The sequence below is a fragment of the Cydia splendana genome, chromosome 24, assembly GCF_910591565.1.
Source record: "Cydia splendana chromosome 24, ilCydSple1.2, whole genome shotgun sequence".
NCBI classification, from domain to species: Eukaryota; Metazoa; Arthropoda; class Insecta; order Lepidoptera; family Tortricidae; genus Cydia; species Cydia splendana.
In genome coordinates this window covers 10,489,737-10,514,341 of record NC_085983.1, presented here as the reverse complement: position 1 = coordinate 10,514,341, position 24,605 = coordinate 10,489,737, and the positions used below count along the sequence as shown (strand labels likewise).

The 24,605-nt window shown below is 40.4% G+C and overlaps 2 protein-coding genes across 2 annotated transcripts; one reads left to right on the top strand and one right to left on the bottom strand.

The window, feature by feature from the left end:
• The first annotated feature begins 1,094 nt into the window (after positions 1–1,094).
• LOC134802429 (zinc finger protein 37-like) lies at positions 1,095–8,220 on the top strand. Its single transcript, XM_063775090.1, has 7 exons — positions 1,095–1,251; positions 2,165–2,269; positions 3,000–3,137; positions 4,333–4,451; positions 5,451–5,549; positions 6,479–6,638; positions 7,772–8,220. Exons 1-7 carry the CDS (start codon positions 1,129–1,131, stop codon positions 7,949–7,951), a joined length of 924 nt encoding a protein of 307 aa, XP_063631160.1. The 5' UTR covers positions 1,095–1,128; the 3' UTR covers positions 7,952–8,220.
• Positions 8,221–11,142: 2,922 nt separating this feature from the next.
• Positions 11,143–23,634, bottom strand: LOC134802134 (putative zinc finger protein 730). The gene is made up of 9 exons (XM_063774727.1): positions 23,457–23,634; positions 23,271–23,381; positions 22,170–22,769; positions 21,386–21,600; positions 20,330–20,434; positions 16,815–17,021; positions 15,543–15,654; positions 14,220–14,321; positions 11,143–11,292 (listed from the first exon to the last, which is right to left on the bottom strand). Exons 1-9 carry the CDS (start codon positions 23,565–23,567, stop codon positions 11,143–11,145), a joined length of 1,713 nt encoding a protein of 570 aa, XP_063630797.1. The 5' UTR covers positions 23,568–23,634.
• Positions 23,635–24,605: the final 971 nt, after the last annotated feature.

The following is a 24,605-nucleotide window of genomic DNA, read 5'->3' as shown; positions in this document are numbered from 1 at the left end:
AAAAAACCGGCCAAGTGCCACAGTCGGGGTGGCGCACGAAAGTGTTCAGTACAATTACGCAAAAAACGGCAAAAAATCACGTTTGTTGTATATGGAGTGAGCCCCACTTAAATATTTATTTTGTTTTGTTTTTAGTATTTGTTGTTATAGCGGCAACAGAAATACATCATCTGTGAAAATTTCAACTGTTTCGCTATCACGGTTCAAGAGATACAGCCTGTATGGACGCTGACAGCATGACAGATGGACAGACGGACAGCAGAGTCTTAGTGATAGGGTCACGTTTTACCCTTTGGGTACGGAACCTTAAAAAGCTATTTTGGTTCCACAACTTTTTGTTTAACTAGAACTTTATTCAAATTTGTAACATAGTGATATGTTTAAACATGTTTAATGTCTCTAGTCACTGTGTTGCAGTCACTTATCATTATCACTATGTTGACTCACTCACTTATAATAATGTTGGGGTGCAAAACTCCTCCCTTCGGGCAAACTCGGCTCCGTTCGGCTCAGCATTGCTCCGAGCAATTATTAGGGTTGGCACCACTTGCCACCTTGGCACCTTTTGGGTGCACGGCCACAGATGAGATAATTATTTAAATTTTGACAACCCTAAATAGCCAAAAGGGATAGTGCTATAAGTTAGAAAGGGATATCTTGATTCAACCCGGAATCTCTGTCAAACTTCGATTTTGTAGGAAGTGTCCTTCCTGTACAGTAGTACTATTACTTATTCTGTGATAATCTAAAAAAACTAGTTTTTTTTTAACAAGCTTTTATTAGGTCGACCTGTATGTAACTATGTAATGGAATCTAAGGTAACTAATTTAACCATCTTCCAAGGATCGTAGCGTCATGAAAATTGGCAGCTGTATGTAGTTCTGATGACAATACAATAATATGGTACTGTCGAACTGATCTGATGATGGAGGCAGGAGGTAGCCATAGGGACTCTGTGATGAAACAACGCAACCTTATTGTGTTAGGGGTTTTTAGAATTATCTCCATGAGTATTAGTTGTCTGTTGTAAGAAAAGTACAGTCAGTGATAAAAGCTTGTACCAAAAATGAAATTTTTGCCAAAAACTTATTGCAGTCGGACCTGAAAGCCTGCCACCTACTGCTGTGCATGGATTGCCAAGTTAAGATGCTGTCCGTCCACCAGTTCCAGAAGACAGCACTCCAGGGCATCAGGAACCTCAAGTATCTGCTCAGCAAAGTCAATATTGCACCGTCTTTCCAACCAATTGTAGTAAGTTTTTTTTTTAATAAAGTATATTTATCAAAAATTTATGAAATAAAGGCTATTACTATTACTATATTTATTTTCACCTCACAAAGTATACATTCTTTTTTACCTCGTAAAGAACAACTTAGATTTATATACTTATACAACACCATAAATCGTCTGCTATAACCGAAAAGGCCTATGCTGAGTATTATATTAGATATCGACTACGAAATAACTCGCGTTTTGAAGTTGAAAACTGATATAAATAAAGTGTAATTCTATGGAACTTGCTAACTATGTAAACAAACCGCCATATTGAAATTGTCACAGAATGATGAATTTACTAGTGACTTTTGTTTACATACAGTGTCATTACTGACATTCTATGGAACTTGCTAACTATGTAAACAAACCGCCATATTGAAATTGTTAAAGAATGATGAATTTACTAGTGACTTTTGTTTACATAAAGTGTCATTACTGGCATTCTATGGAACTTGCTAACTATGTAAACAAACCGCCATATTGAAATTGTCAAAGAATGATGAATTTACTAGTGACTTTTGTTTACATAAAGTGTCATTACTGACATTCTATGGAACTTGCTAACTATGTAAACAAACCGCCATATTGAAATTGTCAAAGAATGATGAATTTACTAGTGACTTTTGTTTACATAAAGTGTCATTACTGATATTCTATGGAACTTGCTAACTATGTAAACAAACCGCCATATTGAAATTGTTAAAGAATGATGAATTTACTAGTGACTTTTGTTTGCATAGTTAGCAAGTTCCATAGAATGACCCATTATAGAGTTACCACTCTTTCCTTACTTATATTTCTCTATGCTTATAGATTAGATTAGATTAGATTTATTTATTTCATAATACAGATTACATTATAAATTGCATTATATAAAAACTTATTTCAGATTGAGCATGAAGATGTAAAACCAGAGATCATAACTATTAAAATAGAACCAGGAACACAACCACCCGCTGTCAATGAGGCACGTAGTGCTCCGACACTGCAAGATGTGAGTTTGTGTGACAGCTGTTGAGACTGGATACATGGCCATGGTTCCTTGTTTCCCAAGTCAGGCGTGGATCACTCCGCGTCGCTACCAGTACATGCGGCCCACACCAATTTTGGTGTTTTGTCATAGTAGTTGCACGCACCGCTACGGAACGGACGCGTGCTCGCGCTCGCGCCACCTTGCGGTCATCTCTGTCGTAATAGACGCATTTTGTTAGAGAGTGAACCTTCTGTACCTAGTTCTATTATTTATTCTGTGCTCACACCAATTTTGGTGTCTAGCCATAGTAGTTGCCGCGCACCGCTACGGAACGGACGCCTGCTCGCGCTCGCGCCACCTTGCGGTCATATCTGTCGTAATAGACGCATTTTGTTAGAGAGTGAACCTTCTGTACCTAGTTCTATTATTTATTCTGTTCCCTACTTGAACATCTATATTATAGTATCCCTTTTTAAGTGCGATTACGACGTATTTCTTAAATGAAGTATATGGCTTCATGCCTCTAAGTGTACTTTGTTACACAACTGTACCCAAATTACTTTACAGATGTACATAATTGTTTTCCATCGTATTTTCGCGAAACGTTCGTATTTGTCATGCTACTTCAATCAACCTCAGTACTTTTTGTACCGAGACTGACTGAAATAGCAAGACACGTTCGTATGTTCTCGTGAAAATACGATGGAAAATTATTATGCACTACATGCTACATCTGTACCTATAATTTCAGTCAAATACACTAGAAGAGAAAATCGAGCCACCTGAGACAGTGCCTTTGCCTCAAACTGCGGGCAATTCAAGTTCATCGGTGAATTGTGAGTCTGTCAGACGTGAACCAAGCAGTGAACAGCCTACCAGAAGTACCTCGGTAAGTCAGTTACTTTTTAACAAAAAGTTGTTGATTCTAGCGAAGAGAATAGATAGTATATGTAGAGGGGTCCTGTCATAGTAAATTTTGTAGTCACAGTAAATTTACTGCCATCTATCGACACACGACTAAAACTCAAAAACATATAAAATTATCAAAAAAATGTATAGATATGGATAAATGGTTTTATTATTTTTATATCATTTTGACCCATTTTCATTCACTGATATCTATGTGTTAAAATTGTTAAATATGACACGGTGTCGTCACGCCATCTAGCCGAGCATAGGCTAAAAGTGTATGCTCCATCTATCCGAGAATGACTTTTTCTTGATTTCCGAGGCAAGTTTTTTCCTTAGACTTTATTCATCTTATACGAAGTTACATATGTCTTTGATTCTAGAAATGTCTGAATTAACACATTCAACACCAAGAACCCGACTGTCGGGTACACTGTTCGTAGCGACTACGCGCTACATACGACGAAACCGTGGCTACGCGCTACGAGCGTAACCCGTAGCACTTAGTGGTATTTAATGTGTTAAAATAGGGAGCGTGCATGAAATGTAGGGGCACAGGAACCCCCCGTTTATTAACGCGAAGCTTAAATGTCAAGTTCAAGTTTTCAATGTTGCCCACAAGATGGCAGAACTTACAATGCACAAGAAAATGAACGCGAACTGCAGATGGGAGCACTTGCTTTGGCGTGAAGTGTCAATATAGTTTATGTTTCCGATTCAGGCCACAAGATGGCAGACCATTTATCGCGCACAGCCTCTATTGTGTCCCAAGTTTGCGTTTGAAGTTGATGGTGCTGTAATGTGTTATACATATGATACGTTTCGTGTTAAATGGATTGTCAAACGTCAAATTTCGACTACCAGATTTAACACACCCTGTAGAGCGCCACATGTAGGTCAGTTACATTAGAAGTACGGTTATTTGAATGTTTACAAAAGCAAGAATAATTCTGCCCCAAAAATTAAAAGCCCAGAATCATAGAGTTAGACCAAGAAAAGTCTGCAGCGATTTTGATAGCCCACGCAGTGCGAGTGTTATAATTTCATAGAACCTACGTTATAATTTCATAGAACTTTGACGTTTAAAATAACAGTTGCACTGCGTGGGCTATCAAAATCGCTGCAGATTTTCCTTGGTCTAACTCTACAGGTTTTCCAATAACATTTTTTTTCAGACCACTAAAGCAACCCAAACAACTGTGAAGAGGAGAACATTATCAAGGAATCCCGCGAACACTGCCAAAACAGGCAACACAAGGAAATACGCCACCAGGACTTTGAGGAGCAGCGCGCGGTAAACTAGATTTAAATAAAAAAAACCTTTTTATTAGTACTTTTTAAGTACGCACTAACAATACTATGGACCTTGTTGTCTGAAAATAAACGCATTTTATTTATTTTATTAGGGTTCCGTACCCAAAGGCCCTACTAAAAATAACACTAACAGTGGCGTGCAGTACCGTCTTTACCATAAGGGCACAAGGGGCCCGTGCCCAGGGCCCCCATCCTCAGGGGGCCCCGAAGGACAGACAGTATCAGTATATTCGATTACTCATAATAAATAGAAGATCATAGTAGAAAAATGTTACTTTAATTTGCTTTCTTTAGTTTCCAAAAGGGCCCGAAATTCTTATGTGCACAAGGGCCCCAGCACAGTTTAAGACGGCCCTGGTGGCGTAGCTAGGCGTGGGCGAATCGGGCCGTCGCCCATGGCCTCGCGCCCCTAGGGGGGCCTCGCGCGAGCGCCTTTCGGGCAGTGAAAGAAAAGGGCCTCGCTGATGTCATTTCGCCCACGGCTAGATTGATGTATTTGAACACTAAGTAATTATTATAATTAGTAAAAACAAGTGCGAGTCGGACTACAAAATTTTTAACCATGTATTTTTTTTATGTGGAACGTGAATGAAATGTCTTTAAAAAACCCGTAGGGGTCGGATCAAACTAAGTAATTAAGGCCGACTCACGCTTGACTGCACATTTCTAATAGGTTTTCCTGTCATCTATAGGTAAAGAACTATATAGTTTTTTTTTTTTTTTCAAATTTTAGACCCAATAGTTTCGGAGATAAAGGGGGGGGGGGGATGGTCGGGACAGATTGACGCACGAGTGATCCTATAAAGGTTCCGTTTTTTCCTTTTGATGTAGGGAACGGAACCCTCTAAATCCCCTTTTTTATAAGGGTTCCGTACCCAAACGGTCTGTCCGTCTGTCTCTCTGTCACCAGGCTGTATCTCATGAACCGTGGTAGCTAGACAGTTGAAAATTTAACAGATGACTCAAACTTGTGTTCCAGAAATTACTCGTACAAAATTAAGCTCCGTGCGAAGCAGCTACCATGCCCGCACTGCGATCAAAAGTTAAGTCACACTGGCAGCCTGCGAGCTCATGTTAAGTAAGTTCTTAATGTAATCATTGAATCGATATTAAACTTTCGTGAGACATGTTTTAAATTGTTTATACAACGGTTTCCGGAAGGACCCCCGACGGGCCCGAAACATGTCGCCAATAGCGACTAAAAATTAAAGTGAGTAAACCGTTGTCGTATAAACAATGTAATCATTGAAATTGAAACATTTGAAACTTTTAATGTGTTAAATATTTTTAGGGTTCCGTACCCAAAGGGTAAAAACGGGACCCTGTTACTAAGACTCCACTGTCCGTCTGTCTGTCACCAGGCTGTATCTTCATGAACCGTGATAGCTAGACAGTTGAAATTTTCACAGACGATGTATTTCTGTTGCCGCCATAACAAATACTAAAAGCAGAATAAAATCAATATTTAAGTGGGTCTCCCATACAACAAACGCGATTTTTTTTTGCCGTTTTTTGCGTAAAGGTACGGAACCCTTCGTGCGCGAGTCCGTAACGCATAGATAGATAAGTTGGTGTTGCATATTACGTAAGTAGGATGACGCCGCGACCAATCGCGGGGCAATTTGCCGTGTTTCTCCTTCTTGTATATTTTCTGTACCTACTAAACTGAAAATCGTAGTTCAAGTCCAAAAAAAGTAAGACAACTTTTTACTAGCGCGTCTTGTATTTATTTATGTTAAAATACTTTTAAATAAAAGTCCTTTTTTTAAATCGTATGAGTCGCAGTTTATTTATAAAAAAGAAATTTACTTATTTTACAAAGAATTTATTGCAGTGGCAACATTCTTACTTTTTTTGGTCTTGAACTAAGATTTTCAGTTTTACTTAGTTATTAAGTCAAAATTGTTACTAACATCCTATGGGTCATTGATCTGCAATAAATGACTTTTATTTATTTATTTAAAACAGATGTTCGCTTCGCTCGGTCAATAAAATGAAACATTTCAGGAAACACAACGCGGAACCGTCCAAATGCGACGAGCGTGGTGCGACGTGTGTTGGCAAAGTGTACGCACGTGCTAGCCTGCGGCAGCGCGCGAGCACCGTGCACGAGAAGCGTGCCACGCGGGTCACTCACGCGTGTGACCTGTGCGGGAAGGCCTTCAAGGTAACCTACACTCACTTATACTACAGAATAAAGAATAGTACGACCGTACAGAAAGGAAACTTCCCACAAAACCGATGTTTGACAGCGGTTCAGGGTCGAATCGTGCTGTCCTTTTCTAATATATGGCACTATAAATTTCTTTGTAGTTTTACATGTATGTAAAATGTATAATTATTGGTGCAATAAAGAATATTTACTTATTTACTTATCCCTTTTGGCTATTTAGGGTTGTCAAAATTCAAACCATTATCTTATCTGTGGTTGTGCACGCAAAGGGACGTCATGGTGTGTCAACCCTAATAATTGCTCGGAGCAATGCTGAGCCGAACGGAGCCGAGTTTGTCCGAAGGGAGGAGTTTCGCACCCCTGCTTATACTGTCGGTTACTTGACTTATTACTGTTGGTTACTCAACTTAAAATGTTGGTTACACGACTATACTGTTGGTTACTCTTTTTATACGGTGAGCTATAGGCCTTACACTATAGGTTACCCGACTTGTAGTGGTAGTTACTCGACTTATACTGTTGGTTCTCCGAATTGTACTGTTGCGGACTCTACTTATGTTACTGGATATACACAGTTGGTTACCCGACTTTTACTATTGGTTACCCGTCTTACACTGTTCGTCCCCGACTTATACTGCTAGCGCCTGCCTTAATACCAAAGTGTATGTGCGCAGGGTAAGCGCATAGTTGGTAACTTAAACTTCGACGACCGGTCTGGCCTAGTGGGTATATAGTGACCCTGCCTATGAAGACGATGGTCCCGGGTTCGAATCCCGGTAAGGGCATTTATTTGTGTGATGACGCACATATTTGTTCCTGAGTCATGGTTGTTTTCTATGTATTTAAGTATTTATATATCATATATATGTTGTCTGAGTACCAACAACACAAGCCTTCATGAGCTTACCGTGGAGCTTAGTCATTTCGTGTAAAAATGTCTTATAATATTTTTATATTTTTAGTATAAACATAAATGTGCCATTTTCAACCACAAGGGTAATTACTCTAGGTTATCAACAAGGTGCTCTTTCCATATTACTTAAATTTGAAATCAACAATCGACAATGTGGTACCTTTTGGTTGATAACGTCACAAATACTATTATTAATATTAATGGTTGTCGACAGGTGAAAAAAAGTTTGACAGAGCACTTACTGACGCACCAGGGCCTCCGGCCGTACACGTGCCAGCTGTGTCCCGCCACCTTCTCCTACAACGGCGCCCTCTGTGACCACTCCAACGCCAAACACCTCAAGAAGAAGAGGAAACAGACCAAACACGAAACGGACAGTGTACAAGAAGATTAAAAATATTTCGATCTTAGTTTTAAAGACCTTGAAAATAACCAGAAATGCTTCCAAAACGTGTTCTGCCATATCAAAACCAAGCCTCACGTGTCTGTGGCGATTTTCATTGACAGTTTAACGAAAAAAGTACATCAAAAACTGCTGTAACATGGGAGAGAAACCATACTAGTGCGAAATATGCAAAAGCAAGACACAACAGCGAGTTACTAACGCACCAGGGCCTTGGACCGTGTCAGTGCAAGCTACGCTTCCCTCTTCAACAACGCCACCTCAAAAAAAATAAGAAACAGGCCAAAAAGAAACGGACAGTGTACAGGAAGATTAAAATACATATTTTGATTGTATATTAGAACAAATTAAATTATTTTTATAATGTGTTATTTCAAGTAGACATACTTCTTATATGAATTAAAAACCGAAATAAATGTCATATACGAAGAAAAAGTGACCAAGGCTTCCAGTGCCCAGGGCTGGAATCGAACCAGCATCCTCTGATATCGCGGCAGTGTCTAAGCCCCTCGGCCACCCGGGTCACGACGGCATGGGTCGAATTTTTCCAAGTATATGCCATTTATTTCGATTTATAATTTGATTATAATTTTCTAGACCTTAAAGACCAAAAATGTTTCCCAAACACCCTCCCGAGATATCGAAACCAAGCCACACGTGTCGCCTGTGGCGATTTTCATCGACAGTTTAACGAAAAGAGTAAATCAAAAACCTATAGACGCTGTAACATGGGCGAGAAACCATACTAGTGCGAAATATGCAAAATCAAGGCACAAGAACAGCTAGCTACTAACACACCAAGGCCTTGGACCGTACAAGTGCAAACTGTGCCCCGACATATAACACGATATAGTTGTGCCCCCATGTTTAAAATTCATTTATTTACGTTACATGTCCGTCTTTGGGTCACTAATTTACATATGTCTACCAAATTTCAACTTTATTGGTCCAGCAGTTTCCGAGAAAATAGGCTGTGACAGACGGACAGACAGACAAACACGAGTGATCCTATAAGGGTTCCGTTTTCCCTTTTGAGGTACGGAACCCTAAAAAAGTGCCTACGCCAATTCTCGGATTAGTTGTCAAGCGGACCCCAGACTCCCGTGAGCCGTGGCAAAAAGCCGGGACAACGCGAGGAAAATGATGATTTCATGTACCATGAATTCATATTGAATGTTTTTTACATGATGACTAATGATGAGCCTTAGGAGAATATAAGAAATAAAACGGAAAGTAATATGGATATAAGTATATACTCGTATAATAAAATATTATTTACAATGAATAAATACGATCTGATTTAAAAATAACATTTCGGCTCGCGTGCCTCGATGCGCCACGCGGGTTTATAGAGCGACATAAAATAAGAGAAATTAAATAAAATGGAACTAAAAAAGCGTGTTTAAGTAGCGTGTCTCTTGAGCCCCTGATGCAGTACGTAGCGTGTCTCTTGAGCCCATTATGCACTACGTAGCGTGTCTCTTGAGCCCATGATGCACTACGTAGCGTGTCTCTTGAGCCCCTGATGCACTACGTAGCGTGTCTCTTGAGCCCATTATGCACTACGTAGCGTGTCTCTTGAGCCCCTGATGCACTACGTAGCGTGTCTCTTGAGTTTCTGATGCACTACGTAGCGTGTCTCTTGAGCCCCTGATGCATTACGTAGCGTGTCTCTTGAGCCCCTGATGCACTACGTAGCGTGTCTCTTGAGCCCCTGATGCACTACGTAGCTTGTCTCTTGAGCCCCTGATGCACTACGTAGCGTGTCTCTTGAGTTTCTGATGCACTACGTAGCGTGTCTCTTGAGCCCCTGATGCACTACGTAGCGTGTCTCTTGAGCCCATGATGCACTACGTAGCGTGTCTCTTGAGTTCCTGATGCACTACGTAGCGTGTCTCTTGAGCCCCTGATGCACTACGTAGAGTGTCTCTTGAGCCACTGATGCACTACGTAGCGTGTCTCTTGAGCCCTTGATGCACTACGTAGCGTGTCTCTTGAGCCCCTGATGCACTACGTAGCGTGTCTCTTGAGCCCCTGATGCACTACGTAGCGTGTCTCTTGAGTTTCTGATGCACTACGTAGCGTGTCTCTTGAGCCCATGATGCATTACGTAGCGTGTCTCTTGAGCCCATGATGCACTACGTAGCGTGTCTCTTGAGTTTCTGATGCACTACGTAGCGTGTCTCTTGAGCCCATGATGCACTACGTAGCGTGTCTCTCGAGCCCCTGATGCACTACGTAGCGTGTCTCTTGAGTTTCTGATGCACTACGTAGCGTGTCTCTAGAGCCCATTATGCATTACGTAGCGTGTCTCTTGAGCCCATGATGCACTACGTAGCGTGCCTCTTGAGCCCCTGATGCATTACGTAGCGTGTCTCTTGAGCCCCTGATGCACTACGTAGCGTCTCTTGAGCCCCTGATGCACTACGTAGCGTCTCTTAAGCCCCTGATGCACTACGTAGCGTCTCCTGAGCCCCTGATGCACTACGTAGCGTGTCTCCTGAGCCCCTGATGCACTACGTAGTGTCTCTTGAGCCCCTGATGCACTACGTAGCGTGTCTCTTGAGCCCCTGATGCACTACGTAGCGTGTCTCTTGAGCCCATGATGCATTACGTAGCGTGTCTCTTGAGCCCCTGATGCATTACGTAGCGTGTCTCTTGAGCCCCTGATGCATTACGTAGCGTGTCTCTTGAGCCCCTGATGCATTACGTAGCGTGTCTCTTGAGCCCCTAATGCACTACGTAGCGTGTCTCTTTAGCCCCTGATGCACTAAGTAGCGTGTCTCTTGAGCCCCTGATGCATTACGTAGCGTGTCTCCTGAGCCCCTGATGCACTACGTAGCGTCTCTTGAGCCCCTGATGCATTACGTAGCGTGTCTCTTGAGCCCCTGATGCACTACGTAGACCGTCTCCTGAGCCTCTGATGCACTACGTAGCGTCTCTTGAGCCCCTGATGCATTACGTAGCGTGTCTCTTGAGCCCATGATGCACTACGTAGCGTGTCTTTTGAGCCCCTAATGCATTACGTAGCGTGTCTCTTGAGCCCCTGATGCACTACGTAGCGTGTCTCTTGAGCCCCTGATGCACTACGTAGCGTGTCTCTTGAGCCCCTGATGCACTACGTAGCGTGTCTCTTGAGCCCCTGATGCACTAAGTAGCGTGTCTTTTGAGCCCCTGATGCACTAAGTAGCGTGTCTTTTGAGCCCCTGGTGTACGAGACGCGTGTGCGTGTAGAGCGCAGGGCGCTGCTTGAACGTGTCGCCGCAGTGCGCGCACATGAACGTGCGCGCGGACGAGTGCGTCAGCAGGTGCGCACGCAGTGTCGTCGCCGTCTGAAATAATAATTAACACATTCATTGCCACCCAGCCAAACAAGACGTCCGCGCCAGGCCACAACAATTTCGTCATATAAAGCAGTAGTACCACGATCCCGACTATCGGGTCGTCCGGCCTGGGAACGAGTCGGGTTTTCAGCACATTAGGCGCCACTTATGGGTTTTGGGGGCAACAAATCGATCTAAGTCTTATCTCTGGAAAAACGCGCATTTTTAACCGACTTCAATTTCATAGAAGGAGGAGGTTCTGTATTCGGTTGTGGCTATTTTTTTTTTCTATGTACGTTCACCGATTACTCCGACATCCGTAGTCCGATTTGAGTAATTCTTTTTTAGTTTGAAAGGAGCTACCTCCGAGTGGGTCCCATTTTAATTTGGTTCTGTTCTGATGATGGGATCCATGAGGAATTGAGGGAACTCCTCAATTTTTAAAGGCACATGTATGGTTTTTTGGGCGTTTTCTAAAGCAACTCGAGCATTTTCTCCCGAAAACCACCAATTTGATGAAGTAGACCTGATGATGATGATTATTTTGATGATAATGATGATGATTTCTTTAAATGTAAGTATGTTCAGCGATTACTCCGGCACCTGTGATCCGATTTGAGTAATTCTTTTTTTGTTTGGAAGAAGTTACCTCCAAGGTGTTTCCGTATTATTTTTGGTTCTGGTCTGATGATGGAATCCATGAGGAATTGAGGGAACTCCTCAATTTTTAAAGGCACGTGTTAAGTGATTTCGGGGTTTTCTAAAGTAACTCGAGCATTTGCTTCCGAAAACCACCAATTTGATGTACTGCAACTGTAGCCTTACCACGAGTTTGACATTGACATATTCGCTAACGACTTATGCATCTAAATGTAACTTTTTATGCATCTCGCTCACACTAAGGTTAGTACGAGCGAGATGCATAGGAAGTAAGTTACACACATGCTAGCGAATATATCAATGTCAAACTCGTGGTAAGCTGGTAAGATCGTGGTAAGATCGGGGGTTAGGGTTAGGAGTTAAGGAGTCAGGGATTAAGGGGTCGGGGAATGGCGGTTGAAGGGTTGCTGGTTCAGGATCGAGGGGTTCCTGGATCAGGGGTTGATGTGCTGTGAGGTTGAGTGATGGGGGGGCTGAGGGATTGGGTCAGTGGCGGGGCGGGCGGATGGATTTAGTTGACAGGAATTATAATTTCCCAGACGGACTCGAGAAAATTCCTGATTACACATTTACTAAATTATTTTTTTATTATTAAATATTAAATATTAGGGGACATCTTACACAGATCAACCTAGCCCCAAACTAAGCAAAGCTTGTACTATGGGTGCTAAGCGACGATATACATACTTATATAGATAAATACATACTTATATACATAGAAATATGGAATGAATGGCTTTATTATTATTATACATAGAAAACACCCATGACTCAGGAACAAATATTAGTGTTCATCACACAAATAAATGCCCTTACTAAAGTAATAGGTACACGATTTTCTTGATCACACGAAACATGATCTTGTTTTTCATTCATGCGTCGCGCTCTTAACAATGCGTTAAAACTAAAAATGGTAAAATAAAAACTTTTTACAAAAAAAATTAAACCGACTTCAAAAAGGATGAAATAAAATATTATCCTTTTTTATGTCTATGCGTTACCAACTGATATGTTTGAAGTCGGTGCCAAGCCAAATAGTAACAATACCAGTCAAAAATAATCAGCTTTATGGCTATAAATCCCATTAGAACTGTACTAATAACTATTATAAATGTGTAAAGAATTCTGTCTGCCTTTTTGTCGCCTTTTCATGGCTAAACAACTGAACCGCTTTAGGTGAAATTTGGCAAGAAGGTAAATTCCTTGAATGGTTTTATATTTTGAAATGTAGTTCTCTGGATAAGGGACGGGAAATAACTCAGTCCCAATCCCACACTTGCGTGCTATAGACTGTTCGAGATTTAGTAAGAAATGATCTTTAAAAAATACGACGGCAAAAAAATGCATTTATATTTACACTAATGTGCCGACAAATATGGTACGGACTGCGCCAAGAAGGTTTGATCGTGTGTTCTGAGGTGTGTTCTTAGGTCCAGTCGACGTCAATGATATTATGTTTACACTTTTGCACCTTACTCCTTTGTAATAAGGCGAAAAGGGTAAACATATTTTTAACGTCGACTGTACCTACAGAAAGTACGTTCATTGTCGTCGTGTAAGGCAATCCAACGTAGGTAAATCCTTATCGAATCTTACCAAAGTCATGGTATGGTTCAAAATTTGGCTTGGCACCGACTTCAAACATATCAGTTGGTAACGCATAGATATAAAAAAGGATAATATTTTATTTCATCCTTTTTGAAGTCGGTTTCCTTTTTTTTGTAAAAAGTTTTTATTGAGTTATGTTTTCCGAGCAAAGTTCGGTCTCCCAGATATAAGTAATTAAATATTTTGTTGTTTTAACCTTTTCGACGCCGTGTCAAACACAAAAGCTGTCACTCGGACGCCACGTCACCGAAGTGTCCAAACAGAAATCGAACTTTATGCATAATGCACGTAGACATGTTGCTCTGTGGTCTGTGACCGATTAATCCGTCCTTGGCGTTGGAACTGCGGTGCGTATATATCAGTCATTGGCGTCCAAAAGGTTAGGCTTATCAATGTTGTTACCTAAATTTATAACAATTAATTTTTTTTTATATTTACGTGTAAAATATCTAATCAAATTCACAAATTTTGTTAAGATTTATATTCAATTAATATTTAAATAGTATTAAATAAATAAATACATATTAAATAAATTACATAATATTAAATCATACTTACATAGAGCGTGGGGACTATACTATAGCCCAAGCCCTCTCGCGCATGAGAGGAGGCCTGTGCCCAGCAGTGGGACGTATATAGGCTGAATTATATTATATATTATTACTTACATAGAACTTCTTCCCGCACTGGTCGCACGCGTGGTTGCGGAGCCGCTCGGCGCCGTGCCGCATCTGCCGGTGGTGTCGCAGCCGGAAGTCGGATATGAACAACTGAAACGACGATATAACCTTTATTTCTTAATAACAACTGCAACAAAATTATAATTATAACTTTTTCATGCTAGAAGTGAGACTTGCAAACATTGTCCAGAGTTAGCTTGGTCCGAGTTTAACAGGATTAAAGGAAAACAATTTCATAATAATCCTACCCAACTAGGATTAATGGCAACTACTCTATTTGCATCTATAATCGAACAATCCTACCGGACTGCGCCATTTAACAACCGCGTATAATGAATTTAAAATATATTCCGACTAGAGATGGGCCGAATATGGACTTTGCCGAATACGAATATTCGGTTCAGCTCATACCGAACCGAATATTCAGTTGGGCCAGGCGTGGCTGACTGCGCGATTTCGTCGCTTCGCAACAAGTAGCTACAAGTACATCCGTCCCACACCAATTTTGGTGGCTTGCCATAAGCCGTGGCGCTTGCGCCACCTAGCGGATCTGTCCTAATCGTAACAGACGCGTTTTGTTGGAGTGAATCTTCTGTACCTAGTACTATTATTTATTCTGTGGTAAGGCTAAAACTGCCTAAAACGCTGAAGGCAAGTTCATTCAGGTCCGCGGTCTGTACTCATAACGTGTTTTTGACCCTTCTCACGACCAACCGGAATTGTTTATGACAAAAAAACGGAAACGTCTCATACCTGTACCTGATCGCGAAGTGCATCCACGCTAACTAGCGGATACCCTTAAAAAAACTGTATTCGGTCAATATTCGGCAGTACGAACCGAACTATTCGGCCGAATACGAACATTGAAAAATATGCCGAATACCGAATATTCGTCCCATCTCTAATTTCGACGTTACTATCTAACCCTTTACAGCGTGCGTGGCCAAAATCGGCATGTATTTTAAATTCGTTATACGCGATATAATCCATTCGAATAGTTTTATTCAGCTCAATCGAATATGAATTAATGAATAATTACCAAAACCAAATAAGTACTCACCAGTTAGTATTCAGCAGAGGAGACAGCCGCCCACGTCATTCTCGAATGCCCAGGGGTGGCAGAATACCGGGCACAACACCTTGGCTCACCGGGGTCTCTCCCAGAAGGCGTCGGCAACGTCAAGGGTCTGCTAGGCTTCTTGGTAGAGTTGGGTTGGCAAGAATAGTGCCGCCAACCCATCACGCAAAATAGGCGCAATAATATGACGTCGAGTTGCGGAAACCAAGCCCGCGAAACCTCTAAGTACTCACCCGGTCGCAAAGCTCGCATTTGTGGTTAGACTCTTTCTGGTGATAAAATGTGTGGTGCCTGTTGTAGTAGACTTTAGACGCGAATTTCTTGCCACACTCTTCGCAGTGATACCTGGATTATTGAAAAAAAAAATGTATTTATTGAATAAAAAAATATTTCATAAAAAACCAACTCACAAACGGACCACCGCTAGCAAACCTGTTTTTAGGGTTCCGTACCCAAAAGGTAAAACGGGACCCTATTACAAAGACTTCGCTGTCCGTCCGTCCGTCCGTCCGTCCGTCCGTCCGTCCGTCTGTCTGTCACCAGGCTGTATCTCACGAACCGTGATAGCTAGCCAGTTGAAATTTTCACAGATGATGTATTTCTGTTGCCGCTATAACAACAAATACTAAAAACAGAATAAAATAAAGATTTAAATGGGGCTCCCATACAACAAACGTGATTTTTGACTGAAAGTTAAGCAACGTCGGGCGTGGTCAGTACTTGGATGGGTGACCGTTTTTTTTGGATTTTTTTTTCCGTTTTTTTTTTTCATTATGGTACGGAACTCTTCGTGCGCGAGTCCGACTCGCACTTGCCCGGTTTTTAAATATACTGAACAACTTTTACTATGGGGCTAAACCCGACCACGCAAAAAAAACTTGCTGTCTCATACTGTATAATCATATGTCAATGATTTCTATGGACCAGCAATTTCTTTTCTCGCGATCTCGGATTAGGCTCCATAGTGAAAGTTGTTCGATATGACCTAGGTTAGGTATTACCCCTTAGAGTAAGGTCAGGCATAACCAAATCACCTTGTATAATGCATAGTGGCATTAGTGGCATATTGTCGCAAGTTCATGCAGATCGAGATATAATAAAAAAACCGGACAAGTGCGAGTCGGACTCGCCCACCAAGGGTTCTGTACTTTTTAGTATTTGTTGTTATACGAGTAGCGGCAACAGAAATACATCATCTGTGAAAATTTCAACTGTTTAGCTATCACGGTTCGTGAGATACAGCCTGGTGACAGACGGGCGGACGGACGGACAGCGGAGTCTTAGTAATAGGGTCCCGTTTTACCCTTTGGGTACGGAACCCTAAAAACCGGCCAGATGCGAGTCGAACTCGCGCACGAAGGGTTCCGTACCATTACGCAAAAAACGGCAAAAAAAACAACAAACGTGATTTTACTTAAATATTTATGGTGACAGACAGACGGACAGCGGAGTCTAAAGGGTCCCGTTTTTACCCTTTGGGTACAGAACCCTAAATATGCACTAACCTCTTCTCGCTATGATTGGCGCTGTTCACCAGATGGTTCCTATACACGTAGACGTTCTTGTACTGCACGTGGCACACGGCGCAGTAGGCGAGGCGCGCGGCGGCGGCGGGCCCGTGCGCGGCGGCGTGCGCCTCGAGCCGCCCGCGCGACCGGAACGTGCGCGAGCACGTGTCGCATGCGTGCTCGCGGACGGAGGCGTGGATACGGCTATAAGGAGGTTGTAATGTATGTAGCTGTACTGCCCATGACCATAGAGAAAAAAATACATAGAGTGCTCACTCCATACTTCTGTTTTAGTACCAAAAAGACTATTATTTTCGTAGTCGACATCTAGCATCGAGTAGCGGAATTATCAGGACTACTTGACAAATTTGACAATACATGTTGCACCGATCGAAAAGTCTAATGCTCAACAATTTTCAGCTAATATTATAACAGGATTTACCGGAACTCTATTTTCAACTCCTGCTTTTAATATTAGTTGTAAACTAGACGGGCCCGCAGCTCCGCTCGCGTAAATGAAATAAAGAGTTTGTCTTATGTTTAGTTAAATACCGATATTATTATGTATTCAACCCTGCCAGGGTTTATAACTGTGATAGGAGCTTCTTATTTGTAAACGATATTTGGATAACTTAATTCGCAAATTTCTCAAAAAATGATATGATTTGATAAAAGGCAAGATTGTATTTTTTCATCTACGTAGGTATTTATTTAAAACTTGTTTCAACATAAAATTATGGGGTTGCATTTGAATTACGCATTATAGGCAGGGGGGAGCGAGTAGGAACCCCCCCGAACCCATCCCCAAAGTTAGGAAATCAATAGTTACCACGAAAATATTTTTTTTATATTTTGAGGTTATGTTCAATAAAACAACCAAAGCGTACGAAAGGGTAACCAATTTGGACTTATTCACTTCGTATACATATTTTTGAGCACTTTTTCCGTATACATATTTTTGAGCACTTTGTCCGTATACATGTTTTTGACCACTGTATTTCTTTTTTGACAGCGAGTCGGGTGTGTTGTGAACGCAAGATACCTAACACTCCTTCTCGCTTCGCTCGTCGTCGTACCTAACGGTGACTCTGGCACTGTATTTCGTTCCGTCACGTCCGTCACACGTAATTTCAAACACTTATAAAAAAAAAACTACGCGTCTCCTAGACAAATGCTAACCCAAAATTATTATTTATTTTTATAAGCCCAATTGCAAAAACGTTCATTAGATTAATTTCCGCCTTAAGACGAATATGTACGACCACCGCCCATAAATCGCATTTTCATACAAACGTAAATAGTCCCCATTTCCCTGTCTGGATATTGATATTACTTACGACGGCTACGGTGACGCAACGACCGAAAATGAGTCCTGGCTTCCGACACCAGATCACGCCATGTTTCCCGGTCTTGCGATAGCTCTCGCCAGTCGCCATGGCCGAGGTTGAGCAGATCTTGAGCAACCCTTGAGCTCCAAAATATCTGAGCATGCACTTTAACTACATTATAATTTACATTGTTCAGATATTTGTGAATACCTCGGCCGTTCCGATATATCTGATGGGGACTGTTCAACAAGAAGAAAAAATCCTACCTGGTCGAGTCGTATCGTATTACGCGAGAAAACAGTTCCCGAATTGGTTATATCTGTAAAGTCATTAAAGTATAATTATCACACACACACATTATTACGGGCACCATCCCTTGAACTGATATCATCGTAAAATGAAGATTGTTATGAAATTTTCTTTTGCTTATTGTAAATTAAATACGCATCGAAAGCGATAGTTTTTATACTCTAGTGGTATTCTCATATTTAGATAATAGATTTAAAAAAAATTTTCTTATCATACGTGCGTCGTATTCGAGATATGTGTCAAAAACTTTTTAGAAATTTGTAAGGCGCCATCTCGCTTCTTCGCTCGTTTTTTATCCCGTTCTGGTTTTTCGATTTTATATATATGATGATGATTTTTGTTCAACACAATTTTCGTGAGTCGCGACACTAGAGAATTCTAGTATCAAGTAGCGGTACTGATGATTCCGCTACTCGATGTAGATGTCGACTGCGAAAATAATAATCATTTTGGTACCAAATCTGGTATATAGAGTGAGCACGCTATTCTTACTATATTTCTCTATGCCATGACACAGTTTGTGACCATGTGTCCAGGCGGCCGCGCAACCGGAACGTGCGCAAGCACAGCTCGCATGCGTGCTCGCGCACGCATAAGCGCATATGCGGCTATAAGAGTTTGTAATGTATGTAGCTGTACTGCCCATGACACAGTGTGGCCATGTGTCCAAGCGGCCGCGGGAGCGCAAGGAGCGGGAGTGTCGCATGCGTTAAAGAGTTTGTAATGTAATGTATGTAGTTGTACTGCACTTGTCACAGTGTGTGGCCATGTGTCCAGGCGGCCGCGGGAGCGGAACGCGCGGGGACATCTGTCTCATGCGTGATTGCGTGCTCGCGGACGGACGAGTGGACGCGGCTGTGTTTATAATGTATGTACAGTCACCACACGGGATTGTTATGCGATTTAGGGTTCTTGCTAAATTGGAATTTCTATAGTGTAAGTATTGAACAACCAATTTAGATAACCCTAAATGGCGCAACAATCGCGGAGCGTGATGGTACACAGGTCACTAGATAAGTTTTGCAATAGACAAATGTGAACAAAGAGGTGACCTATCACTTACTTTTTATTAAAACTATACTTCCATAGACAATGATTGGCCGGAAAACATTTACTTTCATTTCAAATTTACTTATTTAAAATAAGATTTTAACTTTACAAACGTCGGTGTGGCCTAACGACGATTTACGAATATTTTATACAACATTTTCATTTCATACAAAAGTTTAGTTTATTTTTTAATAAGTAAATTTAAAAAGAAATTATGTAAATGTTTTCCGGTCAATCATTGTCAATGGAAATATAGTTTAAAAAACCGGCCAAGTGCGAGTCGGACTCGCGTTCCAAGGGTTCCGTACATTAAGTCCGACTCACGCTTGACTGCACATTTCTAATAGGTTTTCCTGTCGTCTATAGGTAAACAACTATATTGTGTATTTTTTTCAAAATTTTAGACTCAGTTTCGGAGATAAAGGGGGGGGCATTATTTGGCTATTTTTTAAATAACTTCTAACCTATGTATTTTAAAATTATAAAAAGAAATATATTTGAAATTCTAAAGGTAAGCTCTTTCACTTGATATATAACACAATATAGTCTGAAAAACTTTTTTTTAACTTTCTCATTTACTCCCCAAAAGTGGCCCCCATGTTTAAAATTCATTTGTTTACGTTACATGTCCATCTTTGGGTCACTAATTTACATGTGTGTACCAAATTTCAAGTTAATTGGTCCAGTAGTTTCCGAGAAAATAGGCTGTGACGGACGGACAGACAGACGCAAGAGTGATCCTATAAAAGGGTTCCGTTTTTTCCTTTCGAGGAACAGAACCCTAAAAGCATATGTGCAAGGCCACTCCTTTGTTTCAATATTTACCGTTTATGCGTTTTGAGCGTGTGGGACCCTTTGAACTTCTCACCGCACTCTTTGCAAACGAGATAATGTTGGGAGTTCGTGTGAGCCTCCAAATCCTCGCGACACCTGTTAAAAAAAAATTGCACAAAGAGTTTAGTAGCCCATTTTAGAAATAAAATACTATTCAAAGATTTTTGGAAAACCTCACATACAACCAGGAAATATGACATGGAAATTTTCGATCAAAATAAGATCCCGTATTTCGTAAACGCATTTATACTCTGTATCTTTAGGTACTTAAATAAAAGTAAACAAATAATTTGTACATTTTCGGGTAGTTATAACATTTATTGATTAACCAACCAAATACAAAAGCACCTGGATCTGTCACTGAACGACCTGACTTTAACCATCTTTAACCTACATTATTTGATCATGTAATGTTTTCATCTACCCTCAACTGGCTTAAGTAGCCATTTGAGGGTAGATTTTGTTTACTCTTTTTTAAATACCTAAAAATACAGACATAGGTTTATCATCAGTCACAGGCACCAACCTCCAGCACAGACCAGCAGCGCTCCATTCCGGACGCTTCGGGCCTTCTACCCTACGCGGAGCCCTGGCTTCGGCTTTCGCAGTTAAAATAGTTGTGCACACACGTTTTGGACGTTCCGGACCTTCGGCCCTACGCGGAGCTCGGCCTTCGGTCTTTGCATTTAGACACTTGTTCTATTGTTATATGTTTAAGCACTAACCTCGTGCAACTCTTCGGCCTCGCATGCAGGCGCGCCTCTTCCGGACGCTCAGCCTTCGGCCTTCCCTCTTCATTTAAGATACTTCTAGTAGTTGCAGAAAGCATGCACCTGTCGAACGCTTCGAGCCTCAGACCTTTGCATTTAGACATTTTTTACTACTGTTCTATGTTTAAGCATGAACCTCCCGGAACTCGGTCTTTGGCCTCGCGTGTAGGTACCCCTTTCCTGGACGCTTCGGGCATTCGGCCATACACGGAGCTCAGCTTTCGGCCTTCGTGTTTAGACAATTGTACCTTGTACTATTGTTTAAAACTTCACTTACTTGGCAACATAGCTACACTTCTTGCAATGTATACTGCCCTCCTCGTCCCCGCTGTGCTTGCCCTGACTGTGGCTGAGCGCTGACCAGAGCTCTGTGGTCTCATACGAGCAAAGTTTGCAGCGGTAGCAGTGGTAATGCTTCCGAACGTGTTTGGTTAAAGTTGCACTGCTGGCGAAGCGCACTTGGCATACTGGGCAGATGTGATGACCGATACTCTGAATGAAAAAAGTACTTAAATAAAACATTTACTTTTTAAGTAACTATACTAAACTTATAATTTATAATTATAAACCATTATGTGTCTCTAAGTTTATGTCCGCAGTCCACACCAGATCCCTTTGTTTGACATAATTATTGAAAGTCATAATGTAATGATTGTCAGCATGTCATTAATCATAATTCTGCAACCATTAACTTTCCAGGATTTTCGTAGGGTTATCCTATAGATAGGTTAGATTTGTTTTATGGCAATCCTGAAAAGTTACGCGTTTCTGAGAAAAACCAAATTATGACTAACGAAAATGCAGACAAACAATACATTATGACTTAAAACTTTATGGGAAACAATAGAGAACCACCCGCGCCATCTGATTTCATCAGACAATTTAATCAAATTGGCGAAAAATTATTCCCGTCTGGGCTGGCTTTAAAAGCGCAACAGTGCAAAATGTGATTTATTTTATGACATTTTTTTTTAATAGAACTTGTCCTAAAATGCCTAATTCAAATATTATTGTTTTAAATTCTTGTTTGTTTCGTGTAGTTTTAGAATAAAAGCCTTTACCGCATTGTGTTTTTTTTCCATATGCATTTCATGATTCTCCTTTTTTGTAAACCCTAGCACACATGTGTAGCAATTGTATGGTAGTTTCTTAAAGTTCGGGTGACTTCTCTTCTCTTCTCTGCATTTTACCATCTCCTCTTCTGTGAACTCTATTTCTATGAACTTATCCTTAATATCATCAAAATCCACTTTATCATCTGCTACTATTTTCTTTTTCTTCTTTACAATTGGTGGTTTTTTAACTTTATTTTTATTAGTTGGTAGGTTTTTAACTTTCTTTTTAATTATTTTTCTTTCTTTCCTTATTTCTGTCCCTTGTATATATTCTTTAAATTTTTTTCTCCCTTTCTTTGTTTCTTTGTCTTGTGTGTGTTCTGTCGGATTAACTTCTTTTTTAATGTCTATTTCAACATCAGATTCAAGTAAATTTTGCACATCATCATTATGATCTGAAATGTTGTTTGCATCATCAACTTCTTGTTTTATTTTAGGTTGGTTGTCTCTGGTTTCGATGTTGGCTGGTTGAACATATGATATAGAATAACTGGGGGTAGTAGAAACCGTACATAATAATGTACTCAGGCATTGCAGGCCCTGGAGCTGAAAATTTTTCAAGAAAGTATGATTCAGGTTAGTATTCAAGTGCTTTAATTTAAAGTCTGAAAATGAATTGCAATTTCACAAAGAGTATATTGGTTACCTGCTCATAATATGTATAATTGTAATGCTGGAAATATTTTATAAGTATTTCTAAGTCCAAGTACTCCAAGTTATTTTACTTAGTATTAAACTCCAAGTGTTTAGTAGGGTAATTGCATCAGTTTACCGTCTAGTGCCAGTTTCCGTGCACTTGACGGATTAGCAAATAATACATTTCATTTATAATTTGCTATTTGCGAAATATAATTTTTATGTAGATAAATATATTGTTTAGATATTAAGGATTGCAATAAGACCAAATTTGTGCAGCAATGAAGGTTTATATTCAAAATTCGTCAAGTGGATGGATTAGAGCCAGATGTAAACTAGCGCAATGACCTTATTTAAGTATTATTTAGGTACCTACTTCAAGAAATATCGTTAAGTATGTTAATGACATACCTTTTCCACTTGCTGTAAAGATTCTTGAGCTAATTCAATTTGTCTTTTGAACCTCGAAAACTTCAAGAAATTTCTTTTACATTCCCAGCATACGCCCCCTTCATTACTCAGCTGAAATCATTTTAAAAGTTTAGTTTAGTACATGTTAGAAAAAACACTCTAAACTATATTAGTTTGTATACAAACCTTCAAGTCAAACAAGTCCACATTTGTTAGTAAATCTTGTAATTTTTTAATGGGGAACAGTGTCCGCTCTGTGCTCAGACATGCGTGGCAAATAATCAATTTGTTGCTCATGTTTCAAATTATTAAAACTACCACAAAATTCGCGGATTTATAAGTAAACAAGAATTAGCTATAATATTAAATTTAAAACATTGATATTGATTTGATTACAAATTATATTTTGACAGTTCCAAAGTATATTTATTATTGTTCAGAGATCATAATATATTATACATATTTTAACACCTCAGGGGTGTTAGTCAGGTAAATTAAAAACTTGTAAACAATGTGTTGATAAAATATTTAGTAATTTAAAGTTTGATGTTTAATTAAGTTTTAAATTTATTTATGGTGTTAATTTTGTACTTGAAACTTGAAACGATGGATACCAAAGATCATTGTATTTTGTTTCAGAACGCCTTATCTGAGGATTTTCCCAGAGGTACGCACCAATTCCAAAACCATTCACCATAGTTTATTTTGCCGTAGCAAGAAAAGGAGCATGTTAAAACTTGCTACTAAAACCACAGAATAAAATAATAGTACTAGGTACAGAAGACTCACTCTCTAACAAAACGCGTCTGTTACGATCAGGACAGATATGGCCGCTAGGTGGCGAGTGGCGACAGCGCCACGCGCGGCTTATGCAAGGCTTATGCCTTATGGTATGGTGTAACCTGGTGTAACCACCAAAACCACCAAAATTAGTGTGGAACGGATGTACTTTTAGCTACCTGTAGCAAAGCGACGAAATCGCGGAGTGAGCCACGCCTGCTAAAACAAACTATTAAGTAAACATACATCATGCGCATGCAGCTTGCGTAAGTAGCCCACGCAAGTGAAGATGTAAAGTTGTTGGCCACGCGTCAACATGAGCGAGCTTCATTAAACCTATCCAAGAGTGAAAATACTGTAACATCATAGTAGAAAAAAAAACAACGGGTTGCACTCCGGGAGTGCCGGCAGAAGTGAAAACTCAACGACATTGTAACTCAAAATATTAATAACAGCGCCATCTAGTGCAAAATGTCTGCAGCACTATGTATAATTGAGGATAACGCCATCTAGCGTTATTTCGTCGTATTACTTGAAACCCCTAAGCACATCACT